Source organism: Chiroxiphia lanceolata, chromosome 8 (assembly GCF_009829145.1).
Source record: "Chiroxiphia lanceolata isolate bChiLan1 chromosome 8, bChiLan1.pri, whole genome shotgun sequence".
In the NCBI taxonomy this organism is placed as follows: Eukaryota; Metazoa; Chordata; class Aves; order Passeriformes; family Pipridae; genus Chiroxiphia; species Chiroxiphia lanceolata.
The window spans coordinates 13,320,538-13,342,053 of NC_045644.1; the positions used below are offsets into that span (position 1 = coordinate 13,320,538).

At 46.4% G+C, this 21,516-nt stretch overlaps 1 protein-coding gene across 7 annotated transcripts in view; it reads right to left on the reverse strand.

Moving 5' to 3' along the window:
* Positions 1-4,889: 4,889 nt before the first annotated feature.
* The window catches only part of WBP1L (WW domain binding protein 1 like), a 58,575-nt gene continuing 41,948 nt past the window's right edge, over positions 4,890-21,516 (reverse strand). For all 7 annotated transcript variants that reach the window (XM_032694943.1, XM_032694945.1, XM_032694946.1 and 4 more), the window contains 3 exons: positions 19,503-19,605; positions 8,661-8,822; positions 4,890-7,239 (listed from right to left, as the gene is read on the reverse strand). In XM_032694943.1, the coding sequence (XP_032550834.1) occupies positions 6,500-7,239; positions 8,661-8,822; positions 19,503-19,605 (1,005 nt within the window). In that variant the 3' untranslated portion in view covers positions 4,890-6,499. The remainder of the gene's footprint in view (positions 7,240-8,660; positions 8,823-19,502; positions 19,606-21,516) is intronic.

Genomic DNA, 21,516 nt, shown 5'->3' on the forward strand with positions numbered 1-21,516 from the left:
ATCTCCCACCTGCAAGGTGTCCAGAGCACTCACTGTCTGGCTGGATTTTGGCCATCACTCCAGCAGCAGCACAACATTCCTGTAACACAAGGGGACGCGTTTGCTCCGCTTTCACCAGAAACCACTGTGCCATGGAGGGCAGCGTGTAATTAGGTTTCTTGTTCCCTATTACTTGAGCTCTTAATATTTAACTAAATAGCTACACAGCTACGGCTCAGGGCCCTCGAGGGAAAGCAGCCAGGGTGGAGGGGAAAACTGCACAGAGACCCAGCACAGTGTGACACTCCCAGCCCTGCACACCCTCATATTTTCCCCCTTTTCTATTTCCCTCTGCCCCTCTCTTGTTAGCAGGCAGGAAAACTGACCTAAAACCTCCCCATCACTAAACTTTCTACTCAGTGTGTCAAAACGTAGGTGTTCTTTAGAATCCCAGCACCTGGCTTTCATGCAGCCCCTTCATCATCCCCCATCTGATGCCAAATGGGTCCTGTTGCATGAGGATGATGAAGACAATGTGTTTGCAGCCTGGCATAGCACTGAGAGCATCCTCCCTCCTCCCAGTCATTCTCCCAGGGGGCTCAGGGTAGTAGGGAGGAGCTGGAGGAAGAATTGCCATGCACACACCTGCCCCAGGGACAATCCTCAGGGTGATTTGTGCAGCTAACTCACCGGGCAGAGGGAGTACAGCAGGAGCCCAGCCCCACTGCTGCCGCACAGAGTCTTTGCTGAGCCCCACACTCCTTCCCACTCCCCTGTCTGTTTCCATCACACCAGGGGTGCCATGCGTTTCCAATCCCTCCACCTCTGCTAGCACAGACTGAAGCTGGGTGGGTGAAGGGGACTGGACTCAGAATGGGCTTTAGGAAAACTTGGCTAAACATGATGCTCTGGGCTTTCCTGGGGACTGGCACCTCCATGCCAGCCTGGTCCTTCTCCTGCCTCAGATCCTGTCCCTGGCAGTGCACGTCGGCAGGGAGGCTCCTCTCCAGTCTCCTGCAGTCACCAGTACCTGCAGCAACCTGATGCCTCCAAGGCATTTGAGTTTGCTCTTGGTAAGGGAAGGGATTTTCTCCTTGCCCGAATCAACCCGGGGCCAACACTGTTTGCCAAGGCGCTCTCTCGTGCATTTGCACTCACACAAGTGCTCAAGGCCAGCAGGTACCTTGGGGCAGAAATGGGGACCTTTGAACCAGACATGTTTCTAGACGGGAGAACGCCTCCAGCTGCAGCCACTTGCACTCCACATGTGTTTCCCCATTTGCCAGGGCTGGCATATGCTGCAAACCCCATCACCCCAAGCCCAGCCCTGCTACAGGGCATCTTGCCCCCTGCCCACCTTGTCTCCTCCCAACAGGGAAAACATGCTGCCACAGGGGGCTCAGTGCCCAGCACCAGCTGCCCGGTTCGTTGGGAGCTGGTAAACTGCCACTGGCATGGCTGCTCCCTGCTCTGGGAATGGGCAGAGACGCTGCTGATTCACACGGCTGGTATTTATGTCCTGACAGCTGCTCTGGGGCCCTGCTGCTGCGTCCAAACCCCCAATCCCACAAGAAAACTTCACCTGGATTGATGGCACTGGGGCAGTGCTGGATTTGTCCCATAGTGGGCCCCAAAATCCTCCCACTCCCAAGGCCCCCATAGAAGTCAGGGTCTCCTGAGACTCAAGACACACAAATCCACCACCTTGGACAAGGCTTTGTTCAGATCTGGCACTGGGCAGCTCAGTGACCCAAAAGCTGGGGGGGATGAGGCAGCCATGCCCACGGGAGAGCCGCGAGAAACCTCAGCATCTGCCACCAGGTTTCAGCTGACTGAGCACAGGCAGCCACTGGGAACGCTGAGGCTTTTGCTGCTGAAATAATCCTGCTGCTATAACAGCTTGGGCTGTGTTGGGTCCCCGCCCTCCTTGGGTTGCCGCTCGGGGTCCTTGCACGGGTAGAACCAGGACAGAAGGGAGAGGTGCTGAAGGGTTTGGAAGGGTCGGGAACTAGCAGCTCCATCTCCCTGATGCAAAGGGGTCTTGCAAGGGAAGAACTGGTGATGGTGGAAAGGATAAACCTTTTTCATGGCTGTTCCCACACTGTTCTCTGGGTGTACGATGAAGCAGATGTGCAGCTTGCTGAGGCAGGATCAGAGGGCACTGGGCAGAGCAAGCCTGAGCCTTTCCATCACACAAATTAATTTTGGGGGACACAGCCATCCCCACAGCACTCGGCTGACCCAGCTGTGCTAAAGCACCCAGCTCAGCAGCCCTTCAAGTTGACAGCCTTCACTTTGCACCAGGCACTGGATGACCCTGGACTGTGACAGTGATGGCCAGTGCAGGAGGAGCAGGAGACGCTCAGAATACCTGCAGGCTCTGCAGCGGGCATGGTGCCAGGAGAGCTGAGTAAGCACAGACCTCAGGACACAGCTGTTCGCCGGCCGAAAACAAATCGAGAAACAGCCCGGCAGCCTGTGACCCCCCCGGCACAGAGACTGCAGCGCTTGCACCACCGTCGCGACAGCCCCGGTGCAGGCACCCGTCCCATCTGATAAAAACAGATCTGTGCTGCAAGGATGGGGGAAACCAGCTCTGACAAAGAGCTGTGGGATGCTGCGGGGCTTGCCTGAGCCAGGGAGCTGAGCCAGGGAGCTGCCAGTCTGCCTCCCCTCCTGGCCTGGTCCAGGCTTTTCCTATATAAACAAAAGAAGGAAAAAGAAAAGAGGGGGGGAAAGCCTCCCTGGGATGTGTTGCACAGGAGGGTGAACGAGCATTGGGAGGCAGCAGCCTTCAGGGAGAACCAGTCATCTGAGACAGCAAAGGAAGTTTGTTCACTGGTGTTGGACCCTGCTCTCTGTCAACCTTTGCCAGGAGGGAGTCACAGTGGGACAAACCCAGCCAGGGCATGCAGAGAACCAGAAGAGATACGGCTGTGGGAGCCTGGGCTGCACGGGGCAGGAAGGGAGCACAGCTCAGGCTCTCACTGCTGATGCACGTCCCCAAGTGGTGAAGGGTGCTCAGGGAGCCCAAAGCTCCCATTGCCCAGTGGAACAGACTCATGCTGTCAGTGGAGCTGCTGATTTTACTTCTCCCCAGGCTTCCTGCCCCAGAAAGCTTTCGATGACTGTGTAATGCAGAGGCTTAACTGCACCTCGGCTTTCCTTAGCCTCCAGTTAGTCAGGTAAAGCTCTGAGAGCAGGCTGCCAGCAAGCACCAAGACACAACTCCCTTCTCCTCCATCTTCAGCCAACACCCATCCACAGGGTTGTACAAACAGGCAACGATATGCGACAGGAAAATCACACCAGTGTTCTCAGAGGAAGAGTTTGCATCATCAGAGCTGAAGAGTCACTTGGAAACACAGAGGCAATAGTGCAGTATCCAATGCTCCCAGGAGCCTCCGTTGTGCCTAGGGGACACTCCTGCTGAGCCACCACACTGTGCTCTTCACCTGTCCCCAGGTAACATCCCCCAAGCCCGCCAGGACACCTGCCGGGTCCTTGCCCTCAGAGCCAATTTTGGTGGCTGAGAACACGCCTTGTAAGCAGATCCACACTGCCATGGACTCCAGCAACAACAGACTTCAAGGAGTATCAGCAATACCACTCAAAGCAAGTTGTAAAACAAAACACCAAGCAGTGGATTGACACTAATTTGCTGTCAAACCTGCTGCACTATTGCAACTCAGTTTTGAAACTACATATTCACATCTCCCATAAAACACACACCCCTTACAGCTGGGAATGGGTGGGGTTTGGTGCGCTAGTGTTATAGATGCACACCTGCCCACGTCCTCACATCTCCAGCATTTACACCAACAGCGTGGATTTGGAGAAGAGCTCTGTTTGGGCCATGTCAGCTTTCTACGCAGGGATCAAGCACCTTTCTAAAGCTCCAAAGCTGGAGGTTTGGGAGTCCTCTGCCTGCCTGAAGAGGATGTGTCTGAGGAGCTCACGTGCCCGGTGTTCTGCCCTGCATCACTCCTCCCTATACCAGTTTGCCCAGGTTGCAGGTCTAAAAGCCTAAAGCACTGAGAGCCACTGACAGTCCTGCTCCTCTTCAGGCATTTGTGAGGTCAAGAGACATGGTTTGTGCCCCGTTTGCTTCTTTATGGTCTTTAAAAGCCTGAAAAGCTCCAGGAGTCATAAAACAGGCACACCACTGCTTCTTCCTTTTTAAAAGTAAGAACATCAGCTCAGTTTATTGGTACTCACCTCTATGTCCAGAGAAGCAGCAGCGTCTTCCCCGACCTTAGTAGGATGTCAGGAAAGCAAACATGGAGATTTTTGTCTTAGGCCAACAGAAATGTTGGCAGAGGGTCTCGCATTGGCACAGGGCTGTCCTCAGGATTTCCAGCAGTAAACACCACTCACTATGGACTGATGAGCTTTTTTAGCCTCCTCTGTGGTGTGAGAAACAAAGACAGAGGCCAATACGTACCAAATTCCTGGGGGTGGCACTGGGGATCTTTAATTCTCTTCTCAAAAGATACACCTGGTCAGTGCATACAGATGAAAGGAACCAGTCCCCAAGCACCCGGCTCTGGGGCACACGCAGAGTGTGTTACCACTCAAGCTCCAGGCATCCAAGAATGAGGTCTCCTGAATCCAAATCTAAGTCCTTCATTCTTAAGAGTGCCCTAAGACACAAACTGAAGAGCTGTCTTCATCAGCTGTTCTGATGGAAGAGAAAGGCTGTGATGGGAAAAGGAGCAAGATTCTTCCCAAACCTTCTAAGGGAAGAGCATTACTCTCAAACGTGCAGCTACAGTGCTGGAATAAGCACCACTTCCCTTGCTCTGTAGCCAGCACAGCACCACATACCTCCAGTTAGAACAACAAAACAAAACCACAAACTAAAGACAAATTTTGTTCTTACCTCACAAAATGATACACGTACACATGGGCAAGTTATCAGAAAAGGCATTATATTTTGGTTTCCACCTTATTTAAAACTGATTTTGGTTTTCAATCAATCAAATCTGAGCATGTCCGAGTTCGGTTTTCAATGGTTTTCCTCCCCATAACAGTAATGATCTGGACGACCATAATTATAAAAGGGACAGGGAGAAATCCCAAGAACAAGACACATAGTCTGAACTGTGCTCTCTTCCACATGAGCACTCTAGGGAATGTTAGTTTCGACTCTTCCTTTTTTTTTTTTTTCCTTTTTTTTTCCTTCAGGTTGTTACTATCAAAATCTCTACTGTTTATTAAAGCAAAGCTACAGTAAATTTTCTTGCAGTCTTACAGCAGGTTTTCATATTACCAGTAGGACTCGCATGCATGGATTGCAGTCACACACACACGCTCACAGACATTATACAGTAGCCAGTTGCCACCATAACAAAAAAAAAAAAAAAGAAAGAAAGAAAGAGAAAGAAAACAGACATTCATTTCTTTAAGTGGTCATTATTAGAATCGCACCAAACTTTTGGATAAAAAAAAAATACTGCACAGGTCTTCCACATGTACATGGTAAGTCATCCCTTCGCAATGGACGGAGCTCTCGTCTCCATTTGTTCAACATGCATCGCTGAAGCTTGAAGGCACGCTGGCCAAGGAGAGCCCTGTTCTTTTTTTGTCATCTTAACTCAAGTGTGCTGCTGTCGGGTGCAAAAAAAAGGAAAAAAATAAAGCCAAGCCCTTTTGCAGCACACCGGGAAAAGGTCATTCGGAGACCACAGTACTTGGAAGGCAGCCCAGCTGCCTGGATTCTAACTGCTAACTGTGCTCTTGGAGGCATTGAAGGAACACACTTATCTTTAAAAATTACATATAAAGGCAAATTTCTGCAAACCCTTTCTCTTCAAACTGCTTATGGTAGACTAACACTCCTTCTAGAAGAAACTGGTCCTTCAGTCACCAGCTTCAAGTGGGAAATTTCCTACCTGCTGTCTTAAACACTGAAGCACCGGAGATTACAGTGCTGATGTGTTCGGGCATTCATCAGCTTCAGGAAAACTTAACATTGGGAAAAAAAAAAGAAAGAAAAGGAAAAAAGATGAAAAGATATCCCCAATGCCTCAAGAGCACTATTTCAAACCAGAACTCTTGGGCTACTGACTGCCGGCACTGTCAGAAGCTGCTCGCTTCTGGGAAGACACCTGGAGGTTGAAGCCTTATGGTGATTTGGTATCCTCCCAGGGTGAGATCTGCTGAGTTTTACTGATTGCGAGATAAAGCAGTGTTTCAGAAAACTAAAACCAACAAACACATAGTAACCATCACCAAAATCACCATTGGAAAAATTCCATTTGTTAAAAGGTCTCATTGAGAAACATCAGTCCCTGCTCCAAGGAGCAGGACAGTATGATTAACAAAACCCAGAGTAACCCGTCCTCCACAAGCCAGGCCTTCGAGGACTAGTCCCCGCATTATACTGGAGGGGGAGAAACAAAAATAAACTAAAAAAGAAGGTTGTATCACCTTTTCCTCCTGTTAAAGTTTTAATCCTCTTATTCCATTTTTATTTCTTTGTATTTTTTTCCCCGATTCTCCCTTCCACTTTGCCGCCTTAGCTGGGGGAGTTATTGGTGCAAGAGTTTGGAGAGTCCTGCTCATTTATTGTGTTCAAGAGTACACACACCGGCTGCCGGGGCAGGTGGTGGTGGCTGTGTTCGCGGTGCTGCTCCTCGGCGGCACTGAAAAGCCCTTCCTCCTCGTCCCCGTGGGGACGGCCACTGCAGCTGTCACAGAAGTCCAGGGGCCCGTCCAGAGCATCATCGATGAGCCCGTCGAACTCCTTGAGGTCGTCGTCGTGATGACCCCGGTTGCATACGCAGACTTCTATGCCCGAGTCGCCGGTGAAACGGCGCTGCCTGCCCGGCGTCTTGTCCTTCGCGTCAGGAATGGCACTGCTCTGCTCTAAGCTTTCAGAGCTGTAACCTTTCAGCAGTTCCTCCTTGCACTCTGTATCCTTATCGGGACCGGCCCTCTCCACTAGCTCGGCTCCCATGCTGGTACCGCCGGGCTCGACGCTTTGCATTTTGGCAACTGCTCGCTCGACCAGCATGGTGGTGGAGGGCTCGGGGTCGCCGAGGCCGGGGGCCCCGGTGCTGTCAGTACTGCTGTTATTGCTGATGGGTGCTGCAGAGCTGCTCTGTGCTGGCTGCAGGCTCCTTGGCGTGTCCGGGATTGTGCTACTGCTGCCTGCTGGGATGCACTGCTGATGTAAGGCACTGTATGGTGGCGGGGGGGTCGGCGGGCGGTTCACCACTTCCTCATAAGGAGGTAGTAAATAGTTTGGCAAAAACCCTAGAAGTGGGAGGCAAGGAGGAGAAGTTATTTCAGGAGCAGCTTATCTCAGGAAACGAGTCACTAATACAGGTTAGCATGGCATTTATCACCTACCAGCACCTTCCCACTGAACAGCTCAGTAGGCTCTACAAGGGGTGCCAAAACTTCTCCCAAGTGAGGCGTGTCATGTTTTAGAGAAGCAGCAAATGAGGCACAGGAGGGGCATCATTACAGGATGAGATGGACATAGTTGGGAACAGCAGTCTGATCTCCTGGCTCTCAAATCTATACTTACAGCTCCCCGGCAAACCTCCCTGGACCACGTACCCCAACACAGACCCATAAACTGCACAGGGGGATGGCCTGTGTTGGCTGGAGGGAACAACTCCACAGCCCTTTCCAACACTGGCTTCTCAGCCGAGTTTCCATTTTCAAGAGCAAAGATTTCATCTCACAAAGCATTGTACAAATATGAAGAGACGCGAGCCGTTACAAGGAACTTGGGATCCTGGCTTTTGGTCGCTGTTTTAGTGCTGGATTTAATTCTTCTGATGCAGTCATAATAAACTGACAGTACTGGCAAAGGAGTTTGATTTATTGTACTTACAGCCCCTCAAATACATGAAATATTTTGTTTATTTCTTAAGAGGGAACAAAATAAGTCTATATAGACAGAATGGACCTAAATACTGGAAACATTTAAAGACAGCACAGCAATTTTCCATGTGCAATTGCATATCCCTGGGGCTGGGGAGGAAAAGGCTGCTGGGGATGATTTCTGAGGTGGCTGCCAGAGTTTAACGAGAAAAGTAAGTTCATACATGCAATTCAACAGTCCATTACAAGAAACTCAGCTGTGGTATCTCCAGCCAGAAGGCCAAGACTTGCTGTTCTAGCACAGCATATCAGGGCACAAGGAGAGCACGAAGTCATTGTACCTTCCCTGTGCTGTGGGCAACAGCTCCTTCGTGCAGAGTGCTAGGGCTGCTCACCAGCAGTGTGGTCTCGAAACCACAGCACAGGGTGGGAGCCAGCACAGTCCCTGCTGAGGCTTCCAGCCAGCACTTCCACCCGGTTTGTGTGACCAAATTTCATGAAGCCACTTCCCACATCTCAGTCCCACCAGCAGCAAGTGCAGGCTGGAAAGGAGGAACCTTTGCAGAAAAACACCCAGGGAATCACTGCACTCTCAGGACTAGGTGTGAAGGTGCTGTAGCTGGTGTGGTTCAACTCCAGAGTCAAGGGGTTTCAAATACATTCAGCAGCTTGAAATACACCACCTCGCGTCTGCAAGCCATGGTTAGGCAGCATGGTTAAGTGCCCACCACCTCCTGCTGAGTCCAACCACTGCTCCCTCCTTCCACCCAGCACCCAAGACAGGAAACTCGCTGCTGCCCTGCTCCCCATGATCTCCAGGGAAAACAGTGTGAGATACATACGGAAATAAAACGGCAGGGCCGAGTAGTTATGGGCTTCCCGGTAGGCGATCAGGTTGATCTCGTGTTGCCGCTGCTGGGCCTGGAGACGATGCTTGGTGCGTCGATGATGGCAAACACAACAGCAGCTGAGGATGATGATGATGGTCCACACCAGCCAAAACCCTGCAGCGGGGGAGAGCAAGTGTTAGCCATAGTGTGAGAGCTGCATCCAAAATCAGGAAACCCCAAGAAGCCAAGGGAGAAGATCATCTGAAAGCCTGGATCTGAACCCCACGCTGCTCTAAAGGTAGAAATATGTGTTTCACCAGGAGGCTTCGACATAGACCTCCCTGCCTGCATGGGACATGCCTATTCGGGCAGCCTTGCCAGAACTGGGTAACTCTGAACATACTTTGGTACAATGTGGACCATATTCAATAGGTACAACTCTGTACAAGAACTAAGCTCCCTGCTCCATTGCTCTTATCCCTTGGATACCATTTCTTCTAGCCAAAAATATGAGCAGAGCTGTGAATAGCACTGAACTGGCCTCCCACAGCCATTTTGGTTTGAAAATAACAATCAAGACACAAAAGACACTCTGCAGATTGACCGCAGAAGAAGAGAAAAACCCCAAGCACTATGTTTTGCTTTTGTTTGCACTGCTCTTTAATTTCCAGTCCAAATCCTTCATTGTTATGTTTAACAAAAACATACTCTTTTTGCATAAATGTCTCAAAATATTTTTAAAACTTATTTTTGTATTCAATGTCTTAAATTATCCAAAATTAAATTAAACTAGCCCCCCCACCCTGAATCCTCAAGAAACCTAACTCATGCTCCTTTTCTTGTCATGGCTGGTTTCTGTGCACTGTTGTACCATACGTACGTTGTTCCTTAAAAGGGCACTTCCTGAATTTTCCCCACTCCCTCCAACATGTGGAATAACACCCTTTTTTCACATATCCCCCTTCACTCTTATACGCACTAGAAAAATGTTTCCAAGACACACTTCAAGGAGCTACAACATTCACTCCAGATTAGGCTTTTGTCTCCTGCAACTGCAACCTACAGCTCTACCTGCCTTCAGAGGTTCTGTAATCTCCATCTTTTCTAAACTCAGTTTTTGCAGCTAAGGATACCGAGAGAGATCCCGGTAGAAACATACAGGCTTGGCAGCCACTGCTCAGTAGAGATCACAACACTGTTTTTCTTTCTCTAAGACCTCTGCCACTCTTCGTTACCCAAACTGTCAAAATGAAGATTCCTAGTGCTACAGGCTGTTTTCATGATGGCCAGTCTGTCCTATGAGATCAAACTGCTTTTCTCTCACCACTAAAAGCCTCTAGTCCTGCCTTTACAATACCTGGATGTTTTCAGCATCCCCTGCTGAGTTCCCAATGTTTTCTCTGCTAAGAGCTGGGTGGGGAAAGGTGAACAGTTTAGGAATTTGAAGAATGAGTGGAGTATTGCTCTGGCTCAGGACAAAGTGCATTAGATCCCTATCACCCATCTCAGAGACCAGCTGGGCTGTTTGTAAGTGAACTGGATATGCCTCTGAGCATTTTGAGCAGGGACTTTCACCTCTCGGTGTCGTAATCCAAATTCCTCATGTATTTTGGCACTGTAGACTGATATCTTTCTCTTGCCTTGCACAATCTATTTCCCTAATCAACTGGAACTTGCCTTAATCACAAACTTATCAAAACCTGCTATCAAATGAAGGTGTTACATGCTCCATTTTTTTTTTTTTTTGCTTGGCTGGAAATGAAGATTCCTGGGTAGTTTCTCTAGCCAGCCTGCTCAGCTGTACCACGAAGGGCAGAGAGAACTGTGATCTTCACTCCAGAGAAGCAAAGGACAAAGAATTCATGATGCCCTCTGCACTTCCCAAACAGAGCTGAGGAAGTGTCCACTGCCCTCCAAATACTCTCCTGCTTCTGCAAAAAAAGCCTTTTTATATAAACTAAAAGGATTGGTCTAATCCATCCTTCCCTCCAGAGCCACGCATTTGCAATTGCCCCCACAGCCCCTACCACTACCCAAACCTTGCCACACAAACCCAATACTTCAACTGTTTCACAGTTTGAAGACTCTCACCAATACACTTTACTTCTTGCTAAGAGAAGGTCCCTTGGCTCTTGCTTGCTGAGGAAGCAAAAATACACTCATCAAAATCAGGTCACAGCATGCCACCGTGCACTGAGGCAGGCCTGCAGTTCATCTTCTAAGTACTCTTTATTTTTGAAGAGCAGTCCATGATCATGAGTTCAAAAACAATGGAAAATTACACCAAGCTATCCAGGGATTTACACTACAGTTATGAAAACAGATGCTTTTTAACACATTTGATCACGTTCTTTCCCAAGATTCTCTAGATCCAATGGTAGCAAGCAGCACTTAGTTAGTTAAGATGTCCTGGAGAACTGCCACTGTTAAGCAATCTCAGCTGTAGCAGCCAAATATTTCTGCAGGGAATGGGAATAACTGCTCCCACCCAAGCCTGCATCCAGAAGATTAAAAAAGTATTTCTTTAGAAAACTTCTCTATCCGTTCCAAAAAAAATCCCAAAGTGCTTTGCAGACAAAGCAATCCACAAACTCAGAGTAGGGGTCAAAATAAGCTCAGCCATTCCTGGGAAGAGGTGCGGCAACTCCGTTAACAACAGGCAGTAACAACATACAACAGCTTAGGATAATAAATTAATGTTGGATCCTACTGAAACCGCAGGTGGCATTTTAAGTAAACAGACCATAAATTAGTGGATTGCAATCTGGCCACAGTGCCAGGAACAACACCTCCATTCTCATGCAAAGGGTCTGTGCACACTCACAAACACCAGTGGATGAGATCTTTTGTTTTTCATGAGAACTTCCAGAAAAAGAACCCACTAATACCACATTATTGCCTGGTTTCCTTAACCGCTGACACTTCCTAGAGCTTCTAGGAATTACTCAACGCCTGACTCAACATGAGCCCCAGGACTAGCCTGGATGATTGCAGAGGATCAGCAGCATGTGCCCACCACAACCATTTGCTGGCCTAGCTTCTGGTGTCCCCTTTGATGGCTTTGTTCCCACCTTGTCACCCAACACCACATCTGCGCTGCAGGCTGGAAGGCCCCCCACTGCATCAGAAGCAAAAGAATGGGACACAATGGGTGCTGAGGCACAAGGGACTTCTTGGTTGTCGCTTGGGCTGGGGTCCCAGTGCTGAGAGGAGGACCGGGTGCAGCTCTGGTTGCAAGCCCAGCACGGTGCTGGGAGTCTAGGGCCTCCATAAACACCCCCTTGCTCTACAACACCCCCTTGCCACAAGTCTGGGCACAGCTGCAATTTTGGCTGCAGAACAGAAAAACTGTAGAAGCCTAGGAAATATATAGCATGGTCATTTATTTGGAATAAAGCTATGTGTACAAGGCCAAGTGCAATTGTAAATATTATGTCTAAAAGTATGGAGTGAACAGTGAGGACATCATGGCTGAGCTATGCATTTGTACACCTGGTGAGCTTGGCTTCAAACCAGCAGCAGGGAGGTGAGCCGAGCAGACCACTGGCCCGTGCAGGCAGCAGCTCATTTGGCAGGAGGGGAATTTCAAATTCACCCAAAGACAACACTACACAAGCAGGAAACACGGAGGCCGAGCGCAGCTGCGGTACACGCTGACACCTCCTTCCTTCATGGCAAGAGCAGGTACCAGCTCTGCCTCGTGCTGAAAATGGGTGAGATGTACAGAGGCAACTGAAGTTTGGCATTAAAAATCCTCTAAAAGCCAAGTAAAACTGAGCTTCTAGTTGTCTTCACTATTTCCAAAAGTATTCCCTGTTTCCAAAAGCCTTCCTGCTGCAGTTGCAGGAAAAACAGAAAAGGGTGGGAGACACTGGGCATCCTGAGCCAAGTCTGCCATTAAATGTCTGATTTGAGAGTATTTCCCACAGCCAATCTGGCCGTAACCACTGGGAACAAAAGCTTGTGGCAATCTGAGAACAACACGGCACATAAAGAGCAAACAGGGTCTTTGGATAAACAACTCCTGATGGACAGCCTGAGCAGAAGGAAGGTACCATTCCACAGTGAAACAGGCACCAGGGAACCATCCAACTTGAAGGCAATTTCAGGCTTGCTCTTGGCTCATGGAAGAGTCAAAAGCTGGAACACTCTCCAGCCCAAAAAAGGTTGAGTCCTGAGAACTGCTACTGTATTTTTTGTCAAATTCACTGGTGATGCCAATGGATGGATAATGATGCAACCAAAGGTGAAACAGAGCCAAGAAGCTGATTTTTGCCAAGAGATTTCCCTGCTAGAGCACCCAAACCTTCCATAAAAATAAAAAAAAGAAGTACCAATTGCTTACTAAGCATCACACAGGCTGAGAGCTGTAAGCCTGACACAAGTGGCCAAGGTCAGGGAGTCAGAATGGGAGCTGGAGAAACACCTGGGAACAGAATCAGCTCCCACAAAAGCCATCCCTTGCAAACTGAGGCAATACTGAAGAAAGACAAGGATTCTATATTTACAGCATCCTTGGGAAAGGGAGCCCCATCACATGGTAATGCACCAGAGATGTTTTCTATCAGCTGTGAAAGAACATGCTAGGCCTAAGGCTTCAAGAAAAACCTTTTCAGGACACAAACCACAGTTTTGCTCAAAAGTAATTAAGAATAAAACAATTTAAGAATTAAAAAAATCAGAGCATTCGTTCCTCGTGAAGAGGGAGGGAGCAATGTTTGGTCTGATGCTGTACTGTATTTGATGCCTGGGATGTTGTCATCAGCACTGCCGTTGAGGGAAGCTCCTTTTATCCTGCACAAAATGGAAAATGTTTTCTGGAGCATTCCAAGGGTAGGAACAGAGAAATCTGCCCTCAAGTTCATGGTAAACTTGGGCAAATGCCATGGCTCTGTTGGCAGGAAGTCCCCTAAAAACAAGCCAAAACATACTGTAAAGTGCCTTTGTGTCTGCCCGACAAGCATCTGGGTAATAGCTTTGGCTCCAAGAGAGCTGGTTCTCAACAGACGGAGAAGGGGGACAATTTCATTGACTAAGAAGTTCCAAATGGTGGCCTCACAGTCAGCCGTGGCTGGAAAAAATTATCTTTCTCAGGGCCAACACTGTCATCAAAAGTAGAAGAGAGATTTACTTGGTACTACAACCTGGATGCAGTGGGGTTTGTGTCCTTTGGCACAGAGACCCCATTGTCTCCTGCCACTGCAGACACGAGCGTGTACGAGTAAATGCTGCTGCTCAGGAAATCCAGATGAAGGATCTAGGCCATAGGCCTATGAACATTTTAAGAAGAAAAAAAGAAGCTGTTGAATGATGTGGTCCTCTCCTGCCTACCTCATCCATACCTCCTGCTGCTTCCTCCACTTCTTCCTGTGCTGGCACAAAGTTGTGAGCAACTGTGGTTTGAACAGTTTTGAGGGAAGCAGAGCAGGTTGAACCTCATTTGCCAAACACAACAGCAGCAAGAAGAAAGACTGACTTTCAGTGACAGCTTTATCTCAGTTTAAGTCATTGGAACTGCAGTCCCAGCTTGACCACACTGCAGGAAAAAGTTACTGAATATTTTTAGAGTACAATGGGAAAAGAAAAAAGCTGAAGACATCTTTAACTCCTGCTTGCTTGCTCTCAGACTGGTAACACAAACAAAAGGAGATGGATGTTCACTGCAGTTGTTTCTAGTTTTCAGAAGAGTGTCCACTATACCTGGCACACCCACTGCCATAAGAAAATGTGGAAAAAGACAGATTTCAGAAAAGTCCTTTGCTTATCTTGTAATGAATATGAACTTGAGGCAGTAAATCTGCAGACACTGTTTTTATGCCTCTCTCCTAGGGATGGAGCCTTTGAAGAATAATTGCTCCTGTGCTCCAGAGGACACATTCGTAAGTCCAGTTACTCCCAAGAGATCTACATTGGTAAAATGCATGTTGAACAGTAGTCCAACAGAGATCAGAGGGAAACATACAGCCGAGACCATGTCCTGAACATTTGGGAACAAGATCTGGAGAACGGTCTGCACTAACAGATCTGGATATCTGGTGAGGAGCTGGGTTGGAGGTATGTAGGGCTGGGGGTGAAAGAGCATCAGCCTTTCCATGTTGTTTAATACAGCCCAGGCAGAAGGGGCCACACAGGGCAAAAGTCAGCATCTGCACAGACAGGCTATGCCAGACAGTTTGCCTTCTGCTTTGGATCTGGGAATTTTAATGAGCCAGACCAAAACACACTTAAGGTGATTTAACTGTCTGGATTAGGCTACAAGAAGTCCCAGGAAATTAGGAAATAACTCCCTCAGTGGTCTTATTTATCATGAGTTTCTGTACAGTTGAGACATCTGTTGTTTGCTCTGTACTGTCAGTGAGGCTTTGTCCTGGGGGGGTTATCACTGAAGCACAGCTGAAGAGTAACAATGGCCAAAGCAGAAGTTTGATACACCTAGGAAAGAGAAAGCAAGTAGAACCACATAGGAGGCTGGGTCAAAGGCAAGGAACAGCACAAATCCCTCTCTGAAAAAGGATGTGGTTATACTGAGGGATAAGACAACATGGAGTAAGGAAGAAAATGTGGGACTGATGCATTGTTTGACTGAGGGTTTTGGAGACCGCAGCAAAGTCCTGGAAGTAAATTCTTATTGTAAAGCCGACCTGGAATATGTATGTGGTACAGCAGTTGCTTTAGTTTTAGCAACTAACCAGATCCTTGCCAAAATTTTCTGGCAGCATGCTTTTTGGGGAAAAGAGCTGTCTAGCGATTCCAAGTGGAAACGTGCAGAGATGAGCAAAATGTTCAAAATCAGCAAAAACATTGACTGTGCTGCTTGCAAACTGAACACTATTTTCCTGTACAACTCTTCCACTAGGACCTAAACAGTCAGGATCTTTTTTCTTTTCTTTCTTTCAGAAACAGAGGGGTTCAGAATCAACGCTCAAACAGATGAAATGAAGCAAAGTAGGCACATGCAACATCCGAATACTCACTCATCACCAGTGCTGGTTTGTTGTGCAGCACCTGAATGACTCAAGAACAGCTAAGCCCTCTAACTCTGAAATCCTACAACTTTTTGCATCCAGTGACCGGCTGCCTGTTTCCATGCTCCACAATTCCTGAAGCACAGTGTACTATTTTTCCAATCGCACTATGACAAATACTTTTTACAGCTTTGCTTGTTGTGTTCAGAGACTCTGGAATCATTTAATTTCAAACTGGTCCTCAAAATAGGCAAGGAGAGAGACAAGGATGGACATCAGGAGATCTGGATTTAGTTTTTAATCCACATTATACACTTAAACTTTGGAAAATCCAGAACATCTGAGCCTTGCTTCTTAACTTGCAAAATGTAGGAACAGCATTCCTTGATGACCTTCTCTCCTGTATTTTGAAAAGTGGTATTTTGGAATGTTTAAGCAATAAGACACCTGTCAGGCCTGGACAAAGGCCAACGTTGGAAAACTCCAGCAAATCACAATCACACCACACAAACCTGAATAAAAACTGCTAGTAAACAAAATCCATTGGCTGCTGCCATTCTCCCAAGACCACAGTCTCACCCGTGGGGACTGTGAGCTCTCTGGGGAGCCCAAAGAAATTGTTAGACTAAAATGCTGACCCAGCTCATCCACCACCCAAACACTGTTCCCTATGGGAGGAAATGCAACAGTAAAGTCACTTCTTCCATTTTACTTTTTATGATTATGTTCCAAAAAAATTAAAAGATATAATGCACCTTTTCCCCCCATGTTAACAGCTACCAAGCTTAAGCTAAGAATTAATTAGACCTTTACATAGCTATTAGACCTATATATAAATCTGAATATAGGTTTATTATTTGGCAACATGGGACTATTTTTTTTTTTTTCTAATAAGAGATGGGTGGGGAATCTGAACCGGGTTGTTATCTAATTTTAAACACAGGCTGTCCACCTGCTTGGCATATCATATTCTCCATTCCTCCACTCCACCCCTTAACAAAATAATACCTTCATTTTACATCCTATTCCACTACCCTCAACGACTGGTTTATAATTACTGCAATCTTACTTGCTGCCTAGAAATGTTGAGATCAGCCATTTTCAAAGACAAACTTCCCTCAAATTCCTAAACAGGGAAAAAGATCCTTTTTACAGGAAACATTTCAAGTGGCCACAAAACAGGATCATGTTTCATAAGTCATGTCCAGCAAAGACAGACTAGTTTTCTTTTCCATTTTAAATGCCACCTTCCTCTGCTTCTTCTTCCCACAAAGCTGTGGTGGTAAATAAATCCAGGATTTAATTCAACAGGACTAGCAAGAAGGTCTGTTTTTAGGCACACAAAAGCACCGGTGGTCTGAGAAGGTCAACAGAAGCAAAAACTTCTCAAAAGCTACCTCAGCACACACATACACTGGTTAAAATCCAAACGCAGAACAACCACAAAGCCATACTTAAATGGTGCTGCTAAGTTAACTGTTCATTAACCAGGAGTTATTATTAACTTTTAAAAAGCTAATCTGTTCTCCACTCCATCAATTCACTGCTCATATTAAGGCTATTTACATACACTATCACTGCTATTCACCTTGAAGGTCTTGAGTGCCTCACATCATGTACCTATCAAAGATACTCAATAACTGGAGCAGCAGCTAAGCTCACAAGCTTTAAAATATGAGTTTTCATTTAAAGGACATGCTCCCTCTTTGACTCCTCCCCCCCATCCCAGACATTTTTTTTCTACCATTCATAATGGCAAAGCAAGCTTTGAAAACATTAACATAATCTGACATCAGTGTCAGAAGTTTGCCTGAATCTGCAGAAAGCCTAGAAAACAGGTGTCATGTTTGCATTATTCCCCTCATCTCGGTGTGCTGCACAATGCTCTTTGCAACGCAGAAGGAATGTGAATCTCCTATTCCTCCCGAGGAACCATCCAGCAGTGTGTGCCACCAGCATGTTTATTCCATGATCTCAGCATGACCTGTGTGCTTCCTCTAGAAAGAAGCCTGGAATATTCTGCCTCCTTCTAACAAAATCTGGTTTTATCTTCCAATAACTTTTATGACACAGCCAGGCACTGCCAAGTATAAAACTCTGTGCCCATACTGAGAGCACAAAGACAGCTAAACCATCCCATTAAAATGGCAGGGGGCTATTGTTCACACTGTACTGTTTGTATGCAACACAATTAAGCCTCTCTTTCAAGATGTCCTTGGGAGAAACATGGTGACTGTGCAACAAGCTCCAGTGTGCAGCTGTATTCCACGCTGTTGCTCGATTTAGATCCTGCTCGCCACGGAGTCTGTAAGCCCTTGCACACATGCATCTTCCTCTGTATTCCCACCCACACAAATCCAAAACCGGGTTTGACCTTCCCCACTCTGCTTTGTCCATGCATCCCCATCTAGTCTGAACAAATTCCTGCCATCTGTCCTGACTGTGTTGCCGACTGCTACAATCTTATCCAGGTAGTTCAAGGTAGCCATGTATTTATGCCTGTTTCTTAGCCTGCTAGAGTCCCTGGAGTCAACCCCCTCCCCCCACCCAGAATTGTTTCTTGAGCTGTTTGGACACTGTGGAAAATAATGCTGCTGTACAGGGTCTGCAGTACATTAAAACCCTGCCACTGGTATGGACACAGCCAGCCACTAGAGTCTGATGCACAGTGTGTCTTCAAGATATCTATTAGAGTCCTGTTTAGTTTACAACCACATCCTCCATGCCTCACTAGCTAATTTGAAAAGTAAAAGCATGTTTCTAGGTTAAAAGTTGAAGTGTCAGCTATTCCTGTCCTTGAGTCCAGCTTAAGTGACAGTATTTGTATATATAATACATTTCCACACACATGCTACTTTGGCAGAGTCAAACTATGGGCACAACGGAGGGATTAAGTAGAAAGCGCAGTTGCATAAAAGCTAGAAGATACCACTGGTCGTGGTAAGAAAGTATCTCCAGTCTCCAATGTACACATACAATGTCCAGAGTTCCACATTTCCAAATTCCAGGAGCACAGATGCCCTACCAGCCTAGGCTCCTGGCAGTACAACAGCATGTCAACATCAATGTTCAATCCTTTGTGCTCCTCCTCGAGAAACGAAGACACCATCAGACTGGAACAACTGGCAGTTTTCCTTTAAAATTTAGCATACTTTCCTTTCCTTTCAACTTCCCATTTTTCCATATATCTTCAGCAGTTTTGCTGACCTGCTTTGATCTACCTGCTGCCATCTAAAGGGACTTAGCAGGTATGGTCACTCAACCACTCACTGGAAACTTTGGTACTTTTAAATACCACATTTCGGGAAAGAGGAGATAAGAGGGGTTGTAACGGGCAATGTGTGTGGCATTCAGCATTCAACCACTGTAAACCCATAGGATTCACCCAAGACTCTCTCCCACCCAAAAACTCCAAACACTAAGAGTCCCGAAGAGAATAAGCACTCTGGCCCTCCTCCTTGAAAAAACAGCTTTAAAAAGATAAATCAGATTTCAACTGTTGTGCTTGCAAAGAACTAAAACAATAAGATGAAAGATATTGAATTAATTCCCTGTTTGAGTGTGTCAAACTCCAGTGTTGTATCTGCATTTCTCCCTCAAGCCGGTTTCCTCATACAATGTTATCTTGAGCACCCTCAGTATTGCCCACATCAGTGAGAAAACCAAACGGCAGTGGCAAGACGACCCATTAGTCCTCATAAAGCACCCATTGTAACAACCCTACTTCCTTGTCATATCAGGTCAGCTCCGGATTGTGTTGCAGTGGAATGCAATGGCAATGCATAACAATGCCTGAAAACAAAACCCGCACAGGACACAAGCCAGACCTGTGGTATGGTATGGGAGCCATGCAGTAGGAAGGGAAGCCATACAAAATGGAAGGACTTACACCAGAGTTCATAGTAGTAGTTGCAACACTGGGATTGTCCACAACAGTGGCCCGTTTCACATATGTAACTTTGATTGTTGACACCCATGCAGGTTTCCTTGTCCTAAAATTAAACAGACACACTTTTAAGATGCTTTGTCAGTATGTTCTGTAAATGTTTTACGCAATGATCTGCAAGCATTTTAAAAGTACAGGTTATGGTCTTGGGAAACTCTTAAAATACATGAAAAGGTTAAAAAACATCTAAGGGTCACAAAAAGCCATAAAGGACTGTTGAGAAGAAAACCCCATACCTCCAAACCCATGAGTTACATTGCCTAGCACCTAGTCAGCGTTGCTTTCTCATTATCCCTTTTCTTTTCCATTAAAAGTTACCATATTTTGGAAGCCAGGCATTATCTTAAAGAAGACATGGCATTAGTTCCACATTGTACACAATACGGATGCATTAATGGGGCTGAATGCCAAGCAGAAAAAATAAAGGGAACATTATAATTTGAGAAAAGACTGCTTCAATTCATTTAGATTTAAATGGTAATTACAATATGCTCCTGTAAGATTCCAGTCTAAGATGATTCCTTCATAATTAGCCATGTGCTTTGTGAAACATCAGCATTCCTGTAAAACTTCTTCCTGGAATAGCAAAGTAGCCCAAGAGCAGACCCAAATCAGCTGTAGTGTATCACCCAGCAGGTCCTCAAGACACCTAAGGTGGAAAAGGACTATGGTGAGAGGTCTCAGTCCCCCACACGGTGCACCACTTCACAGAAGTCTGTGTTTTCCTGCTAGTCTGAAAACACAGGTGCAAAAAAGTACAAAACACAAGAAAACAGAAGCATTTTACAGGTTGTGGTTTGTACGTCCTCTAAGAGGTTTTGGGGCAACCTGGACGTCAGAAGAACACTACACAGTTTAAGAAACAAACAAATTTTAATAAAAAACATTGATGTTGCAAACAAACCTGTAACCCAATTTTAAATTTTCACTTTCTTTCACTTAAAATTTATTATATGGAAAAGAAAATGTGCTGATGTTTATACAGAAAGACATGTTGAAATAATTAAGTACTGCCTTTCAAATTAAAAAAAAACCCCAAAATACACCAACCTGCAAGAGCACAACAAAACCCAACGAGCTAATAAGAGCAGCAAGCCCAACCAGCAGGATACAGGGATGCACATCCATAGATCCCAACACTTGCTGAGCTGCACTGTTCCTCTCTTTAATGGGAGTGCACCATGGCCACACTTCTCACAAGCCACCAGACATGCAAGGGGATGTTTCCACCTCTAATTTCAGAGGTTGGTAGCCTCTTTCAGGAGACACTGCTGAGCTGGCACAGCATGTTCTACTTCAAGCATGCTATTCATTCCAAAAATTGTCATTTTAGTCAGCAAAAGAACTAGAAATAGGACACATCTATTCTCTTATCTGTTCTTACTAGTTTATTTACACTTTTCCTCATTTTTATTGGTATTGCAGAGTTAATGTAACTGATAAACAGCATAGATTTTGGCTCACATATCAATAGAATTGAGAAATTAAGATGCCATTGCAAAATTGCAATCCTGTTGATAACGCACAAGCCAGAAAGCAACTGAGGTCTGTGGTTATGACACATGAAGATCAGTGTGACCTGTTGAACCAGCCACTGAATCACACAGAGCTGGTGAAAGAAAAGAGTACCACAGTGCCATTTCAGAATCTCTGCATCACTCCACTGAACCATCCCTGACCACCTCTGGTTTACTCCCCAAAAATTTGATCCATTCAGTGTTGTCTGCTTCAAAGAGCAGCAATAAGGAACACATCAGTGTCTTTTGGCAGCAGCAACTTATAACAGCTTCCACATCACTGTATTTTTCCCCACTTAAAAACTTGCAGCAATCCTGATTTCAGAGAGTTTCATCACACTGTCCTTTCATTTGAACTCCCCAGCACCCTCTTGCCAATGTTATTATATGTGAAAAGACCTTTCCATGCTGCCACATGCTGATGTGCAGGGTTGCTTCTT